A 19,881-nucleotide genomic window follows, 5' to 3' on the forward strand; every position below is an offset into this window, starting at 1 on the left:
ATATATATATATATATAATTTTTCTCCTTGTTTATCTCCGTGTTTTTCACCACTTCTTATATATTGGATTCAAACTCAAAATTAATGACATTTTCTCTCTCTTAACTTCATACAAATTTTTCTTCGTGAAGTTTTTTTTACAGTTTCAAATTTGTCTCAACATCTAATCTCCACCATCAACAATTCATCCTTGTGTCATAGTTGCTTCACTAACGTTGTTAAATATTTTTTCTGAATCTGATTTTAAAGAATAAATATGTATGTAAGTCTGCCTAGGCGGACGATTTTTACACTCATGCTCAGAGGCGTCACTTTTTAAAAATCAAGGCGGTGGGTGATAGGATAATGCGTCCAATAAACCAACTTGTGGTTATGAGTTTTATTAAACTATTCAATAAAATATTCTTCTATTAAGTAAATGATTATTTTATCTTACATTTATTTATATTTATACTTGTGAATTTGCATTAATATAATGACCATGAATTTAATATGGTCAGTGATAAATGTGATTATACTAGTTTTGGTAACCATTAAACACATTTCTTAGTGTAATCTCTAAATTAGTTTCATCGATGAGCTCTCAAAAAATAAGATATTAACAAGCTCATTCGAGTATGTATTCATGTTGTGTCATTGTTACGTTTTATTACCATGGATATAGGGACATCCATACACTCGAATATGTGTTTATGATATAAATACATTGAACTACCTTAGGTTGCATTTGGATGGATGAATTGAAGTTATGGATTTCAAATTCATATAACAAATCAATTGACTTGTTTGGGTAAATCTTATTGGCAAATATTTCAAATACCAAATAATTATTTTTTGAGTCATTGTGGTAGATTTGATATCCGTCTCTACATGGAATAGTTTCAAATCATCTCATCAAATGCTTCATAAAATCCAAAATCTTTCAATCCAGGCGCAACTTAAGTGGTTACAACTGGGAGCTGTTGTATGTTTTAAAAATATTTGAGTGAACACATGACCTCGCTCTTATACCAATTTTTAGGATCCAGCGCTTATCACTAGGTCAAAAGCTATAGCTGCTAGCCAAAACACAACATTATGTTCTTATACTTGTGACAGCGCAGAGTGCAACTACTTTGTGCTAATGGACTAGGCTGTTAGGTCCATGAATCCGAGAAAGTGTGTGTCTATCTTCTGATACAGTCATATATCTCTTAGAGATCAGTCTTATCATTTTTCTATCGTCAGCCTGGTCCCAAACAAAGAAATTATTACTCGTTAAGATCTGACATCATTCTTTTAACCCACCTATCCAATCAAATCAAGTGACACAACGTCAGCAGTTTGACACACGAGAACTTTACAAAAAACCATTAATCTCAGTACTACTATCACTCATGCATGCTTAAGTTATTTATTTGCACTTTAGTTACACAAACTAGAATAGATTTTAAATGTCTCCATTATTGGGTGAACTTGAAATTCATCATAATCTATTACCTATATAAAAGAGCCAATCTTTTTAGAATTGTGATTTTTCTTTTAAGTCTTTCATTAATTTATAGATTTTAATTAATTATTAATATTAATATAGTATTATTATTATTTAAAATTGTGATTTGTCTTTTAAATCCTTCATTAATTTATATATTTTAATTAATTATTAATATTAATCTATTATTATTATTACCTATATAATCTATTATCTATTACCTATACAAAAGAGCCAATCTTTTTAAAATCTTTTTAAAATTATGATTTGTCTTTTAAGTCATTCATTAATTTATAGATTTTAATTAATTATTAATATCAATCTATTATTATTATCTATTACTTGTATAAAAGAGCCAATACTTCATTAATTTATAGATGATTTTTCTTTTAAGTCCTTTATTAATTTAAATTGTGATTTGTTTTTTAAGTTCTTCATTAATTTATAGAGTTTAATTTAATTATCTATTATCTATTTATATTATTATTAAATTATATTATATCTATTATAAAAGAGCCAATCTTTTTCGAAGTGTGATTTGTCTTTTAAGTCTTTCATTATTTTATATATTTTAATTAATTATTAATATTAATCTATTATTACATATATATATCTATTATCTATCTATTATTATTATTATTATTATTATTACCTATATAAAAGAGTCAATCTTTTTAGAATTGTGATTTGTCTTTTAAGTCCTTCATTAATTTAATTGTGATTTGTCTTTTATGAATTGTTGTTTTGAACCAAAACATTTTGATGATGTTGTATATTCCTTTATGGCTTTGTGATGGCATGAGATGATTTATCCGAAATTAAATTTGTTCACTCTTATAACATTACATATAGAGCAATTATTATTACATCAAAGCAAGCTTTAAAAAATTGAAAATAAATCAATAAAAAGCATGTTGCAACTGTTTCAATTATGTTATCAAAATTACCAATGGGTTTGATTGCACCAATTGTGTGAAGCTGAATATCGAGATCGTCCTAAGGTATTGCAACTATAATTAACTTTATATGCTTAAAAACATTTAATTATTTTGTATACTTTGTTGGGTGCAATAATTGTCCCTGTTTGGTAGAGCGATCGAACCGTGGTGCTTGAGCTGATGTGCGGTTTAAAAGATTTGAGTTGCATCATTATTACTATCTATAGCTTTTAGTAAAGAGGTAAGCATTCGGTCCTACAATTGGTATCAGAGCCAATGTCACGGATTCGATTCTCATTGATTGCAAGGAGTACAATTATTGGGAGGGAGATTGTTGGCTGCAATAATTGTCCCTGCTTGATAGAGCGATCGAACCGTGGTGCTTGAGCTGTTGTGCGGTTTAAAAGATTTGAGTTGTACCATTACTACTAGCTATAGATTTTGGTAAAGCGGTAAGCACTCGGTCCTACATACTTTTTCGCAATTAATTTTTCAAGAACCACATAACAATGCTGGTCCAATATGAAATAGCTAAGGTGACATTGTTCGAAGAGGTTGATGAGACATTTATTGGATGCTCCATCAAAAAATAATTGACATGCATACTAAGGTGAATTAAAATATTTATTTGAATAATATTATAATAATCTAACACATATTCCCAATAACTACAAATTTTATATTGCATAAAAAAAGTAATTTGGAGAATATAACAATACTTGATCAACAAAGAAAATAAGATCACAATTTTCTTTTCAAATTAGACAAGTCTGTCTCGACTAAAAATGGAATAACATCAATAATTGTGGATGGATTGGAGAAACGATAACTCAAGAGAAATACTGATAAGAAAACAAAGAACTGAAACATCAATGAAATATTAAAAAAAGAATGAATACAAAGGAAATGACAAAACATATACAACATGAAGATAAGAAGACACAAAATAATAAAAAAATGACAAAACCACATAACAATAAACAAAATTTTTAGAATTGTGATTTGTCTTTTAAGTCCTTTATTAATTTAATTGTGATTTGACTTTTATGAATTGTTGTTTTGAACCAAAACATTTTGATGATGTTGTATATTCTTTTATGGCTTTGTGATGGCATGAGATGATTTATCCGAAATTAAATTTGTTCACTCTTATAAAATTACATGTAGAGCAATTATTATTACATCAAAGCAAGCTTTAAAAAATTGAAAATAAATCAATAAAAAGCATGTTGCAACTGTTTCAATTATGTTACCAAAATTACCAATGGCTTTGATTGCACCAATTGTGTGAAGCTGAATATCGAGATCGTCCTAAGGTATTGCAACTATAATTAACTTTATATGCTTAAAAACATTTAATTATTTTGTATACTTTGTTGGGTGCAATAATTGTCCCTGTTTGGTAGAGCGATCGAACCGTGGTGCTTGAGCTGCTGTGCGGTTTAAAAGATTTGAGTTGCATCATTATTACTATCTATAGCTTTTAGTAAAGAGGTAAGCATTCGGTCCTACAATTGGTATCAGAGCCAATGTCACGGATTCGATTCTCATTGATTGCAAGGAGTACAATTATTGGGAGGGAGATTGTTGGCTGCAATAATTGTCCCTGCTTGATAGAGCGATCGAACAGTGGTGCTTGAGCTGTTGTGCGGTTTAAAAGATTTGAGTTGCACCATTACTACTAGCTATAGATTTTGGTAAAGCGGTAAGCACTCAGTCCTACATACTTTTTCGCAATTAATTTTTCAAGAACCACATAACAATGCTGGTCCAAAATGAAATAGCTAAGGTGACATTGTTCGAAGAGGTTGATGGGACATTTATTGGATGCTCCATCAAAAAATAATTGACATGCATACTAAGGTGAATTAAAATATTTATTTGAATAATATTATAATAATCTAACACATATTGCCAATAACTACAAATTTTATATTGCATAAAAAAAAGTAATTTGGAGAATATAACAATACTTGATCAACAAAGAAAATAAGATCACAATTTTCTTTTCAAATTAGACAAGTCTGTCTCGACTAAAAATGGAATAACATCAATAATTGTGGATGGATTGGAGAAACGATAACTCAAGAGAAATACTGATAAGAAAACAAAGAACTGAAACATCAATGAAATATTAAGAAAGAATGAATAAAAAGGAAATGACAAAACATATACAACATGAAGATAAGAAGACACAGAATAATAAAAAAATGACAAAACCACATAACAATAAACAAAATCCATCATGTTCCAAAGGAGAAATCATAAAATTCAAGATAATGAAAAAATAGATGATTTCAGTAAAATGATGAGGAAACTTAGACAAAACAGTCACACAGAGATGACCCAAAAACTGAACATTAAACAAGAAAAAAATTGATAATGCTTTTTATATTATAATATTCAATAGAAAATGGTTCTTTCGATTTCACTCAATTTAAGTGTTTTATGTTCACTTATTCGTTACAACGTTTATTCACCACGTACATTAACGCATGTGTTACTTGCTAGTTAATATAAAACACTAGATAAACATGCAATGATTATATGAAATTTATGATGTTGCTTCTCTAAAACTACAAAAATACATTTGAAATTTATGGATTTGAAATCTATCGATCCAAATAAACTCTCCAGAATTTGGGTTTTAGTACCCCATGAAACTTTCACTCATTTATATTCGACACATAACGGCTCTCAACTTTATAGGAAAATAACTACTCAGCACATATCTTTTTCTGTCTTAATCCTCTACTGTTTTACTACCACAAAAATTGAAGTGGTCGTGCTTGTGAAAAAAGATAAAGCCAACGAGAGAAAAAAAAGATACGATGTTTGTATATACGTATGTATCGCGTGCCAATAGACACAAGTATATGACAAAAACTTGTGTGAGACGGTCTCACGAGTCTTATTTCGTGAGACGGATATCTATTTGGGTCATTAATGAAAAAATATTACATTTTATGCTACAAGTATTACTTTTTATTGTGAATATCACAGATAAAGATCCGTGAGACCGTCTCACAAGAGACCTGTCATTGACAAAAATTGTGAAAACGTCTGGCTTTAGGCGTGCTTCAGCTCACTCATTATAACCAGTTACACAACATCATGCCATCAATAATAAATGGCAATATCAATCCCACACTGCCTTCGTATGTGCATCATAGAAACTCATATTTCTTTAGTAATTTTATCGATTTTTATTATTAATTAATCACTCTTAATTATGGAAACGGTAGCATAATAATTTAATTTAAAGAAATAATTGTAGCGTAATAATTTAATTTAAAGAAATAAAAAGGGTGTTAAATGATCCATCATATCCATCTGGGAACCTTCTTTATAAAGAGGAGACAACGAGGCCATCCGTAATGATATGGTCCTATGCCTTGTAAAAAAAAATCTCCATGGGTGGACCCACTTAATTTTTTTTTCTTTTTTGTAATAATTTCGTATTTGTGATTCAATTTATTCCTTTTTTTTTTCCAAAATAAAATGTATACACACGAACACACAACCATTTCCATGTGCATTGGTGTGATTTGTCGGGATTTTTCTCGTCCGGAAACTAATATCCTCCCGACGGGATTTCCGACACGATCTGATTATTTTATTTTTTTTCTAAAATATCATAATATTATTAATATATTGGGTTGGAAGATTGTATTTTAAATAAAATATATTGGATCGAAGTCCATGTAGAAATTGGTTAACGTATTTAAAAGGGTTAGCCTATAGATGACAATTTTAAGTCTTAAATTAAATGGTTAACTAATTAATCTAAATAAAAAAATTCACGTAGACAAATATTATAATTCAAATAAAATTATACAAAATAAAAGACAATTTTTCGTTATTTTCTTCCTTTAGCCTAAACTTAGAAAAATAAAGGGATCACATTGTTGTTCTCATCTCTATATATATCTTGATATTCTCTCTTTACCCGAGGAGATCCCGAACTTTCGGACATCGTTTCTTTACTTACTGGATAATGAGATTTTGGGTCCTGATATTATCGGGTACAAGATCTGGAGAAAAAAAATTATTAATTCTTATCGAGACGGAGATTGGATACAAAGATCACGCGATGGGCCGACCCCATCCCATCACTAGGTTTGATTCCAAGTCAGAAAATAATGCTTTTTCACATAATTTTTATTGTTTATCCCGACTATATCTTCTAAAAATCAAAACTATGTTAACTTAGCAATTATATCTTTTTTTCAAATATAGAATTTATCAGGGAAATTGATTATTCTAGTCTATTTCAAAGTTATAATTTTAAAAATGACTTCTTTATTATATAATTTGCATTATGCCTTATCCAATTTAAAAATCCTAAATTACTCTTTTTCTATGACCACACATGTTCCATTTTCATGATTAATTTATTTAACTATCTATTATTTCTTTTTAAGAGTTTATTTAACATTTGTTCTGTTTTATTTAATTTATAATATATTAATTTTTTAATACTAATTACTTATATCAATCACATATTTTAATAAAATTATGAATTGTTAGTTTGAATTAATACATATGAAACCACAAAGATTATAATATTTTAATTACGATTGTTGCTCATGTAAAATAATATAAACAAAATCATCAATCACTATGGTCATGAAACATAATAATTACATCAATGTAAGTTTACACAATATAAACAAAATATCCGATAGTCTCAATTAAGTCTCTACCTTATTTCATGCTAACAGTTTATGAGTATGGACAATAAACCTTCAAAACAAAATGAGCGTCATAGCTCATTTACCTACGCACACAATAATATCAATCTAAAATCAAATTTTTTACATGAAAATTAAGTGAAAAAAATAAATTCATATTTGCATAAAGAAATAGGATTGATGTGTTTCACGCCTGCCTATATACGCACATAGTTGATGAGATAATAAAATAAAGAGTTTGAGATGAAGAAATTGATGGCGAATAGGAATTAAAAGATAAGGGATATCTTTGTAATTTGATATGATAAAAAGATTGTTTTGGTAAATTAATTTAACTGTAAGGTAAAATTGATTATAGTAGTTGTGATAAGCCTATTGAAGAAAATCTCTCAATTTATCAAATACTGTTGATTACATTTTTTGGCTTTATGTAAAATATTTAAATATCGAAAAATTTCAAGATATTATATAAGTTTGTAATTGCTTATCATAATTAGAATTGTCAAATTGGGTTAGGTCCGTCGGGCCGGTCCGCCCCGCTATAAAAATTGAACGGGTTTGGTTGATAAAATAGCAGCCCATTTGAAGGCGGGTCAAATGGATTGAGCCCGTTTGGGTTGCGGGTCAAGACGGGTCGAGCCCAAACGGGGCGGGCTAGCCCGCCGAATTAGGATAATTTTTTATATTTTAAGATTTAAGTTTTATATAAAAATTAGAATAAGTTTCATGCGTCTCCATGTCTTAGAACAAATATAGTGATAATTTACTCTTAGAACAAATTTATTGATAATTTACTCTTAGAACAAATATACATAAAGAAAATAAAAAGAGAAAAATTTACAGATAAACATAAAGAAAACAAAAGGAATAAATTCTTGTAAATTTTATTCATGAATATTAAAATATTTTTTAAGCATAGCAGTTGTTTGTGAACCCAAGAGCGGTTTCGTTTGAAGTCCGACGAGTTGCAGTGAAATTTTGTGGACCCGACGGAGGTTTGATAATTATGTGTATTGTTGAAGACATAATATTTTTTAAAATTTACAACCGTCTCTTTCCTCGACTTTATGTTTTCTTTCATGTCTCAATCTTCATGTTTTGTTTAAACACTTTACTTTTTATGAACTATATTGTATGTTTTCTTAAATTCTTCTTTCAATATTTTTAAGTATTTTATGAAACTATTTGACTGTAATGTATTTTTCTTCTATATTTACTTCGATATTGTTTAGCATTTTTTCTCAAAAAAAATAAGCGGGTCGGCCGCCTAACCCATGGCCCAAGGTGGGTGGTTGGGTTGATTGACCATTTAGAGGCCTGCCAAAATGGCGGATTGCCCCGCCCCCTGCCCCGCCTAATGGTGGTTTACGGCGGGTTGCGAGCTGGCCCGTCCCGTCAACCCGTGGTGACATTCTAATCATAATATCCTTAGATCTTGCACTATTTATGAATAAAGTTCAAATCGGCCCAAAAGAAATAATATGGGCCATTTAATGGTCTAAATTACAATGTACTTGGTTGTCATTGAAGCCCAATTTAGGGCCCAACTAAATCGCGTGAGAAATTGTGATTTAGCAAACTCATATACCAATGAAAATGTGTGACATTACGCTTTAAAATATTTTGAAAATTAATAAAATTTAAATTATGTACTAAATGATAAATGAGAGTTTCACATATATATCCGTGAGACAGGCCAACCCGATCTATATCTGAAATGAAAAGTAATATTTTTTACATAAAATTGATATTTTTCATGGATCGGATCAAAATTGACTCATGAGATGGAGTCGTAGTGAATTTGAGTTGCGGAGGATGCCGTGGTCGAAAATATACGAATCAGGTAGTGCGATTAGAAGAGAGCTTGGATATCCCGATGATTGAAATTGGAGATTAAACTGAACCCTAGAAATTGGGACGAGATTTTGGTGAAGAAGAAGATAAGAGAACGTGAAGAGGGTTTTTGGGAGAGAGAGCGAGGTTTCTTTTCCGGAAACGTCTTTGATTCTTCTTGGGCATTTTTTGGGCCGGAATGATTTGAAATAACTTGTTTTATTATTAATATTAGTTACTCTCCATACGCTATAATATGCTTACCATCTTTTTTTATCAATATCGATAGATTAAAATAAAATTTGACAAATTATAAAAAGACTAAATTGATATTTGAATTGTTGAAATAAAAAAATAAAATATAAGTATGTTGAAATTTAAAAAAACAAAAACAAAAATATAATATTAATATCAGTATAAAAGTAAAATTGGAAGAAAAAGTTGATATCCTTCCATGATAATCACTATCATGTTCTCAACTTTAATAAAATAGAATAGATATCTACAATTACAAGAGTGTAAGAAGCACGAAAGTGTGTTGAATTTTTATCATAACCATAATTGTTTTAAGCCATACAATTGATAAAAATAATACCTAAATTTGAAACTGCTAAATAAAACTTTAAGTTATTACAAACATAAAATTTTCAAACAGCAAAAAATTACAAAATTTTACCATAAAATATATCAACTCATCATGGCAACAGCAATAAATTAAATAGCAAGATCAAGCATTATGGCTCCAAAAAGTAGGGAGGGGCATAAAAAATAAACTCATCATTTACATCTTATACTTGTCCAAACGATAGATCTTTAGGCAATGTTGAAATTAACTCATTCATATACATGAAATCTGATACAAAAACAGCTCTGGTAGCGCTCGTCACAGCCGGTAATATACATATGACGCGCCCTTACACACATGTGATAAAAGTTGCCAAGACCACAACATCGTCGTGGTAAACATACAAGTTAAAACTCATTTCCATCACACCGGAAAAACTAACCCAAGTCTGAGCAGTATTTGACGAACATAAGCCGTTGGATTGCATGTACTTTCTATGAGTGGAAGGCCATGAATAAGTTCTGCCTCTTTGCATGCTCAGGGATAAGACGATTGATGGTCTCAGGAGGTATACGTGAAAGCTCTGTAAATAAAAAAAAGACACGTCAAGATACTTATGAAAGCATAGTACAACTGTTGCACTCTAGGCCCATGGAGAGCTGGCATCCGTATCAAATAATAACTCAGTTGCTTCATTGACGATGCTGTCAGTAACAAATTTCATCAGAAGACCAGAAAGTCTAAGTTAAGTTCAGGTCAAGAATGCAGTGTGAAATCTCTACATAATCAAAAATCACAATATCAAACGGCCTTGAGAGATATACCTGGTTGTAGTATAAAATATGAGGCAAGCGCCTCGGTCCCAAATTTTGGGGGCACCAATTTTTTTTAAAATTCTACTAATCCAGTATTATATAATTAACTCATGAGCTCATCCCATAAATAATGATTAATGAACGGTGGTCATGATGAAAACCTGAAGTCTCACCATCCATTTATACTTTTTTAATATCACTCATAAACATTCAGTAAGAATGATCAATCTAAGATAACTTTATCGTGAGTTATTGATCCCTTTCAGACAATTTTCCCACACTTTGATGCATAATTTTTGTGATCCATAAAAAATTGCATATGTCGAAACAAGTTGCTCAAAATTTTTCTTCAATCAACTATGTTACAAGAATTAGTACATGACTTGGCTATGCTATCGATCAAAAAAAAAAATAGTTGAGAATTGATTATGCAAACTTGATCAATATTTTTTCTTCCAAAAATGTGATTCGAAACAATATTCAAGTGACTGTACTTATTCAAAACATGAATTTCATATTTTGTTTGGATGATCTTGATTTCATTAATATTCGTTTATGACATTATTTTTGGATGATATATTTTTTCTGTCCTTTTATTTTTAGAATTCATGTTATTTATACCATCATATTCATCGATAAAAAATATATAAATATTACGCTTTAAGGGCACGATATTTTTTTTTTTGCTGGCATGAGGCATAAAAAATCTCAGGTCCGGCATTGGATAGAGGGGACATTTTTGTTTTCATCATATGGTGTGCTTCCTGGTGAAATGGTTGCCATAAATACAAACTATTCAATGATTCCACGTGGCAGTCTAGAGTGAAATATACCTTGAGGTTTGAAGTTAAAGAGTGGAGGAAGAGGGCGACCATTTGGAAGTCGGGTGTTGGGATCCCTTAATTCGTCAAAGAAAGGGTGAATACAAGCTTCCAACTGCAATGCGATGAGAAAACAAATAAGATGCACATTGACTTCAGCTTTTAAAAGGATTTTATATGGTTGAGAATGAGAGTTGAACTTACGGCTGTGCATCTGAGATTTGGTGAGTACTGGAAAAACCGGCATACCAAGTCCACTGCCTCTGGAGGTAGACGCTTCTGGAAAACCTGAAATTGGATGCAGCACATGATCACACAAATGTTCCACTCAAAGCTGGAAGAGGTTAGAGATGGTCTCGTTCTGGAGGAAGTTCCACATGCAGAAAGTAATGCTCGTTTAAGCTACACATAATTAGGCTCCAATTAGGTTTAACCCAGTCACCCACTTATGTATATCTGATCATTTTTTATTTTATGTACATGGCTCAGGCTCCCGACTCCACTGATGAATTACAATATTAATGGCAGCGTACTAATGCATCAAATTGAGATAGAACACTCACTTTAGCCCATACTTTACACAAAAGAAAGATTAACATATGCATCAAACTGTCGAGCTTTATGACTCAAAATATAACTAACGATGGATACAGACAAAAAATAAAGCTTACAGAACATACCTTGTGCCAAGGATGGGGTTTAATCTGAGGGAACTTGAACTCGGTATAGTTTGGGTTCATGCATTTGATCTCCTCTCTTGTAGGTGTTCCCAAGACCTGTATTGCATAATGAACATACAAAATTGGAATAGAAAAGTTGGTATGACGCTAATTTGTTTAAGAAATGGTTTTAAGGTACAGAGGTGTTGGAGCAGCATCTTCCGGCACGTAATGTAATTCACAGCTGGCACGCCAAAATGGCAAAGTATCAATTCAATCTTAGATTTCCCATCTCACGGCCCACACAATTTGTTGTTTTTTTAATTGAGAAATCAAAGTGAAAGATATCTTTTTGGTTAAAAAGGTTAGCGTCATACAAAAATTTATCCAAATATACCAAGTTTTTGCAGACCTAACATATTATTATGTTTGTAAATTTCAATATAGTAAACTGAAAGTATCATTCATTTGCGGGACATAAACAAAAAAGTTTAAGACATTTTGCCATGTATATTCCACTGATATAACTTGAAAGCCAATATAAATCCTAACTATCAGTACAACTGGATTCACCTTAATAATTTCTACAAGTTGATCAACTCCGCTCTCTCCTGGAAATAATGGCTGCAAAATCAGAGAGCTACATTTGATTAACTTAAAGAAGCAAAAAAAGTTTTGATAGATAAGTTAAGACATTCATCATAAAACCTGTCCAAGAAGTAACTCAGCCATTACACAACCAGTTGACCATATATCAGTTGCAGTGGTGTATTCAGTGGCACCAAAAATAAGTTCAGGAGCACGATAATATCTTGAACAGATATAGGAGATATTAGGTTCTCCTTTCACCTGAATTATTCACAGAAATGAGAAACAACGGACTTTTGAATGTAAATCAATTGTTTTGGCAACGAAAAGCATTAATAATCATGCTGCACAAAGATGTACCAAAACTTTGGCACTGCCAAAATCACAAAGTTTCAGCTGATGCGTGTGTGGATTCACCTGAAAGTAAATTAATATGAGTTCAGCATCTAAAATTAATTATAACAGCATAACAAAAATAAAACAACTGATTAGTTTATCTCCAACTCTCCAGACCATTTGTCAACTTGTGTATAAAATTATCAGAATTCATAAATGACACTTAGGTATCACTAATTTCCAATATCCAATCAGCCAGAGAACTCTTTGTTTTAAAATATAATACAGCTGGAAAAGAAAGTAACCGTGTATATCAGACAGTTTCACACAATAGCATTCAACAAATGACAGACTGAGGTTAAAAAGGTTGTGTAAAATCCTATGGGTTTTTTTTTTCCAGAAATTGTTGTCTGCGTGATATTTAGCTTTTAGATTGAAAACAATCCATCATGTACTATCACATCAATGTATACCGACTCCTCTAATTATCAATGCTTACTACAATTGCTCAAACACACACAGATGTTTAACTGAAATTATTATCACACATCTTGAGCCACCCTAGTTGATTAAATGGCTTGGCTTTCAGTCATTTCATATAATAGTCATACACAACTTCTAGATAAGAAGAATAGACACCTTTATCGTTTCAATATCGGACCATGACAGCTCTCTAGATCAGTCCATGGAAATATCTTCTGATAGTGCATTTGAATTATCCAAGAAAATAACCCATAACATTTTATCATAGAATTAATTCACACCATTTATGGTTTGTATAGAAAATTGGAGAATGACAACACATTAATATAGTATTTAGTGTGCGCCGTGCTTGGAATTGTTTTTAGCTGTATTCTAATCAATCAATTTAAGGCAACGATGTAATGATATTTGAATTTCCAACCCTGTCACCCTAATTAAAAACCAATCACATAAACTTACCAGTAGATTCTGAGGCTTTATGTCGCGATGACAAATACCGACTGCATTATGTATATAAGCAAGGGCTCGGCATATCTGCAGCAAAAGAGATTATTATCACGAGAGAGTGATACATAAAGGAAAAAAACTAAGCTAGTAGTATATATATCTATTGTTTAAAAATTCAGTAGCTTTCCTAAAACATTGAAGTTAGAACGGTTGGAAAATAACAAAAAAATAAATATTACACCACAAAAATTCATAATGGTTGGCTAAATCCCTAAGTATTATGAAAATAAAGATAAGCATCAACCAAATCAATCTAATATCTGACAATAAATTTGCAAGGGATAAAAATCTCATGCGAAATTGCAGGAAAAGAATGTCAATATTTAACGACCATCTCCACGTGAAAGGACTAAGATTCTACTTTATATAATAATTAAAACATGAGCACATACCTGGTAGGTATAGAGTTTGACGTATATTAATGGCATCCTCTGGTTCATCTTGCTATATTGCCGCGCAATACGATTCACAGTTTCAGGAACATATTCAAGAACAAGATTCAAGTATAGCTCTTCCTTTTCAGTTGTTGAGAAGAAAGAATGCTTTAGGGCTACAATATTAGGATGGTCCAACATTTGCATAATCTGCAACTCCCTATTCTTGTAGCGCTTGTCTTGAAGTACCTTTTTAATGGCCACGATTTCTCCAGTCTCCCTGCATTTTGCCTGTTACCAGTATTTAGAATCATTAAAAAAAGGGCACAATGTAGCAGAAATACAAGGTAAGCATCTTGAAATGCAATGCGCATATATAATACACACAAACCACTGTCATTCAGCTTACTTGAAAAACCACTCCAAAAGACCCAGTTCCAACAACATGTTCTGCAATGTAACTGACAAACTGTAAACCAACATAAAACAGATGTGAATACAAAGAATCAAGTGAGCAAGCAAAGCAAACTTCTTGACAATAATCTCAACCAACCTGCTTGGACTGACCATTTCGACCACCAATGGCAGTCCTTATGACATGACCTGCTTCAGCACCCACACCATCAATGATATCTGGCTCGCTATCCTGCAATATAAAGGATATTTCCCTGGTCACGTTTATCAAAATCCGTCAACATCGCCCACTACAGGTCTAAAACTAAGGTTTACAAGAAAAGCTACTGTTTGAACCAATGACATAATAAAGAACTCCAAAAAGCACAAACAAGTCAATGCAAGAGCATTGGAAAATAATTTGAGCTCACCCTATCATCGTCCAGGTCAACTTTGTCCCTCAATCTCATATCATTCATCTCCCTTCCCAGCCAGTCAACTGAACTATTCGATACCTTGAAGCCATTTGCAGATCTTGAACTGCCAGCTCCTCCATGCCCTAGGCCAGCAGATGCCATGAGTAAGCCTGAGGAATATCAAGGCACTAATACGCTCTCCAATAGTTGAGGATGTGCTGTTCCATCTCAAAAACACCGGTCTTTACCTGGATACGGTAAGGAAGTCCACGTCAGTTTAGCTAAAGGAATTTTGAAGAATATAGACCAATCACTCAGGTTTAAATTACAGGATGGTGAAATCTAGACAGGAAAATAAGCAAGTTCAATATTTCTAAAGTACAATAAAAAATAAGCAGAAAAAATGTAAAAATGAGAAAAATGAGTTCTCTCGTGGTCATGTAATCAAAACTTTTAACGCCTATAAACTACACATAAAATAACTGAACCAGTAATATAAAGAGAGAATGCAATTCCATGAACTATAGTTCCCTATAACCGCATAACAGATACAGGTCGTTTTGCAGCAACATGAATAACACTGAAGACCATCAGCTGCATCTAACTGACATTTGCACAGTGCAGGATGCTATTTTTGGATTTTATCACGGATTCATGCTATAGTTTTGCATAAACCCAGAACTTTGAGAAACAAGGCAGAAATGCAATGTATGTGTAAGCTTAAACACCCCCTAAGGAAGTATCTTGCACTTCTTTTGTTGGTCATAGTAAAAAAGTTCAATCACATTATCTTTAACATGGCCCACCAATTGCCAAATTATGGTCCAATCCAACAGCATGCAGTATCCACGGAAAAATATTATTTTATCTAGATCTGTTTCAAAGCTGTACATAGATCCCCGCATAACAGTAGGACTTTCTATTTTGGCCACTTTATATAAACACCATCAAAATCTTCCATAAAACACCATAAATATAACATAAATCCTATAATCTCTACATCTTTTTCCCGGAATTTGTTTGGCCACCTAACACGCGCATACACTCAATTACATCTAATTTCAAGCGTATGGTGCATTAAACTAACCTAATCGTTAGATCTAACTCCAGCAGCGCAGTTGTCTTCAATTTCAAAAACTTCAGATTCAAAAATGACCAAAGAAAACTCATCACGAACACAACAACAATCACGAAGCGTAAAAACGTGTACAAATAAAGCATTCCAAGCAAAGTATAAGACCCCTAACCTGGATTGACACCCATGAAAAATTCGAAGCAGATCACAAGCACTCAAGCGTTTATCTTCTTAACCTCCCCCTCCGCAACTCCAATCAATTCTGCAGGAGGATAAAGCACTCAATTCACACTAACAAAATGGAATGCACAGGAATTCCGATCACATCGCTCTCTAATACCTGCTTTTTCAACAACTCTCTCCCTTTCTCTCACTACTCCTCCTCTCTCTCTCTCTCTCTCTCTCTATATCTATTGATGAGTGAGAGTGTATGTATATGCGTGTGCTTGGCATTGAAGCGACTGTTGACTGTGAGTGAGCCACATAAAGACAAAAAATGGGAATTGCTACAGTGTTGCAGGCCTATATCGCCTTCGGTGCACCCAACCAATCAGGCCGATGCTTCTTTTACTTTTATGACCCCTCTCATGTATCATCTTCGTCATATTATTTATTAGTGTGTGTAAAAAAAATTATAATTAATTTAATTTATATTTAAATTAGAATCATCTTATAAATAATATTAAAGAACTAAACTACAATTTTAAATTAATGAATTTTTAAAAAATTGAAATGGGAGTTGTTCAATAAAATAAACCAGAGTTTTCACTTAAGATCTTTTATTTAGTAAAGAACATTATATTACTTCAAAAAAAAAAAAAGTAAAGAACATTATATCCTATAGATATTTTGTATTAGAAAGTTGACACTTTGTTAACATATACTAAAAGAAAAACAGGCCATGAAATCAAATCTTTAGGCTATATTATTGGGAAACTTAATAAATAGTAATAGATTCTAATCAATCAAATTGGAAAACGATTAACCAGAGCACATGTGGAAAATTTGGATAAGTTAGACGCAATATATTTAACATAAAAAATTAAATCATTTAAGATATTAATTTTGTGAGACGGATTCCAGACTCAATCCAAATCAAGAAAAGTATCATTTTTTATATCAAAAATATGGATCGGGTAGAACCGTCTCAAGATATAGACCTGTGAGACCGTCTTACAAGATATCTCCTATTTATTTTAAGAGTGGGTCTCATGTGAGACCGTCTCACGGATCATAATCTATGAGACGGGTCAACCCTATCGATATTCACAATAAAATTAATACTCTTACCATAAAAGGTAATATTTTTTCATGGATGACCCAAATAAGAGATACGTCTCACAGATATGACCCGCGATACCATCCCACACAAGTTTTTGTCTTATTTTAAAGGGATCATTTTATATTTATTAAAATAAAATTGTTCCCTTAATACGGTGGATCAATATTCATCAGATGGATATTCACAAAATTAATTTGCGAGACGATCTTGTTGGAGTTTTGTGTTTAAATAATAGATAAATTTAAAACCTTATATGTGAAAATTTGAATGTCATTAATGTTTATTTGAGTTTACCTTTATGATTCATAAAATAAAAATATATAGGGACATATGTAATTGAAAATGTCTTTTGGGACAAGAAAAGTTAATCTAGAAATGATATTTTGTTATAAAAAAAATATTTAGTTAGATTATGGAATTAAATTCATCACCCTCAGTAAAAAAATAATGAATATGATGATATCAAAATTTTATCTTGAGTTCAATTTAAAGAACGGGTCTTCGAATCTTCATAACTGAATGGATCAGGTCGGTATTCTGGGCTCTACATAGTGAGAAAAAGGGTTATGGGGCATCAGAGTTTTTCCAGCATGGTCCCTCCGATACTTAAACCCATCCGGGAGCAAACTTAAGGAATATATAAATGTATTATTGATGTTAAGTGAGCAAAAAAATGTGTGTTACAACCGTGACCAATACCTGATTTATATATAGGGATGAGATTAGTACCTTATTGGAGTATGAATCATATTGAGATAGAATCCTACTTGATATAGGAGGCCTCAAACATCAGGACTATGTGACAATGACGATTGAGACTCTTGTCTTATCTTGATTAGATTCAATTGAACCCCACATTTATCGAGACCCTTTATCTATTAATGAGAATATCTTCATATCCTTTAACCGTGTCAGGGCTCGGAGTTCCCGACCCCTTGGTGGGCTCAGGCCCCTGGTAGATGGGGTTGAGGAGATCGGCCTCATTCAAGAGTCATGGGCTCAGACTCCTGCCTGTATGGTCAGGCTTAGTAGCCGGACCCTTGCCTAATAATAGAGCCTGACTCTTATAAGACTAGGACCTGTTTAGAAACGAGATTTGATTTGTCCAGATGTGACGACCTTAGGGTTGTCAAAATATGGATCAAAGTGTGAGACTTTTAGAATAACTAACTCAGAGGACATCAAAATATTTAATTTCATAATTATCTTTCTAACGCTACTGAAAACATCCTCAAATCACTCTATTTTTTATATAGAAAAAATCTAAACAAAATTTCTTTTTTAAATCGTACAGCTCTTCTAAATTGAAAATAATATTATGTTAATTATTTAGTATTATCCGATCAAGTAAAAAAATAATATATATAATCCACATACATTTTTTACTAGTATATATTATACTTGCCTAATTATTTGAAATTGTTATTGAAAAAATAAAAGACTCTTTTTTTTTTAATTAAAGAGAACTAATTTCTTGGTGAGCCCATGTTAGTAATGTTCTTAGACAAAACATAAGGTACCAATCATCTCGAGAGAGCGAAACGTGGCAACGTTCTGGTGGCTAGTGAGCACCAAGATAGAGTAGGCCCAAACACCTATTATCAATGGTCGAATGGAGGCCAGTAATTTAGTCTCAAATTAATCGACAATTTTATCTTGAAAATGACTTTATCCTCTTTTTCCTCTTCAATTTCCTTGTAAAGTAATATAATAGTTATTAATGTATTGACTTTTGGATTTTATAATTTTTTGTTTAAAATCTGCTGTAAATGTTTAGTAGTTTAATATATGTATTTTTTTTATATATATAAAAAAGAACCCAATCAAAATTTTGCTAAAGTTGTTTTTTCTTTTTTTTTTTTAAAAAAAAAAAGCAATTAGCCAACACTACTTCAAATATAAATTTTTTGGTTTACTCCTTAATCGACTAGGGGGTTAGGATGATGTGATCCTTCTCATTGATTATGTTTTTTTCACTAATCTAACCTTTTTTCGACTATTTACGCAGAACAAAATCGAGAAACGAGAATCTTGTCCGACAAACGAAAACATAAAAATCCGTGTTCCAAATTTCATTCGAAACATATTTCAAAATCAACTCCAACAGTGTGTCATCTTAAATCAAGCATGCATCTTTACTTGCATACCAAGGGGAGTGTCCCCTTAAATCCTCGCCAAGCCGCACCAGTTTTAGAAAAGGGGAAAAACGACGCTATCATCCAAGTTTTCATCCATGTATAGTAAAAATTATATTCTTAAAAAATTATTTGATAATTGATATGAATGATTTTATCGCATTATTACTACGAATCATATGTTCATAACTTGATCATGGCCCCACAAAATTTTCTAGTTAAGGTCCAAATATATGGTATAATGATAGCTTCTTGTCCAACAAATGAATCTAATCAAGAGGAAAAAAGGAGTTCTTGAATCAAATTCCCCATAATATATCAACATCAATATGTTTCTGTCTGTTATTCATCTTCATCCCTATATTTTTCTGAAAAAATAAAAAGGACATTTTTGTAAATGACAATTTTGGGTCAAATTTAGAAGCAAAAAGTGCCAAAAACTAAGATATAAGAGATAAGCAAAGGCTAAAGACAGATAATGAATTGCAATGATCCG

General features: G+C 31.8%; 1 protein-coding gene across 3 annotated transcripts; it reads right to left on the reverse strand.

Annotated features, from left to right (window-relative positions):
- Positions 1-9,646: 9,646 nt before the first annotated feature.
- On the reverse strand, positions 9,647-16,427 carry LOC140811487 (shaggy-related protein kinase kappa-like). 3 transcript variants are annotated; one of them, XM_073169397.1, is made up of 15 exons: positions 16,309-16,427; positions 16,141-16,230; positions 15,981-16,030; positions 14,909-15,141; positions 14,638-14,730; positions 14,494-14,553; positions 14,103-14,375; positions 13,663-13,737; positions 12,745-12,801; positions 12,505-12,645; positions 12,370-12,420; positions 11,818-11,913; positions 11,342-11,425; positions 11,150-11,252; positions 9,647-10,084 (listed from the first exon to the last, which is right to left on the reverse strand). In XM_073169397.1, the coding sequence occupies exons 4-15, from the start codon at positions 15,053-15,055 to the stop codon at positions 9,996-9,998; spliced, it is 1,269 nt and encodes a 422-aa protein (XP_073025498.1). In that variant the 5' UTR covers positions 15,056-15,141; positions 15,981-16,030; positions 16,141-16,230; positions 16,309-16,427; the 3' UTR covers positions 9,647-9,995. The 3 variants fall into 3 exon arrangements, with proteins under 3 accessions (XP_073025498.1, XP_073025497.1, XP_073025496.1); XM_073169396.1 differs by lacking the exon at positions 15,981-16,030 and having other exon boundaries at positions 16,309-16,426; XM_073169395.1 differs by lacking the exon at positions 15,981-16,030 and having other exon boundaries at positions 16,141-16,411.
- Between the last annotated feature and the right edge of the window lie 3,454 nt (positions 16,428-19,881).

The sequence above is a fragment of the Primulina eburnea genome, chromosome 14 (genome assembly GCF_022965805.1).
Source record: "Primulina eburnea isolate SZY01 chromosome 14, ASM2296580v1, whole genome shotgun sequence".
Classification (NCBI taxonomy): domain Eukaryota; kingdom Viridiplantae; phylum Streptophyta; class Magnoliopsida; order Lamiales; family Gesneriaceae; genus Primulina; species Primulina eburnea.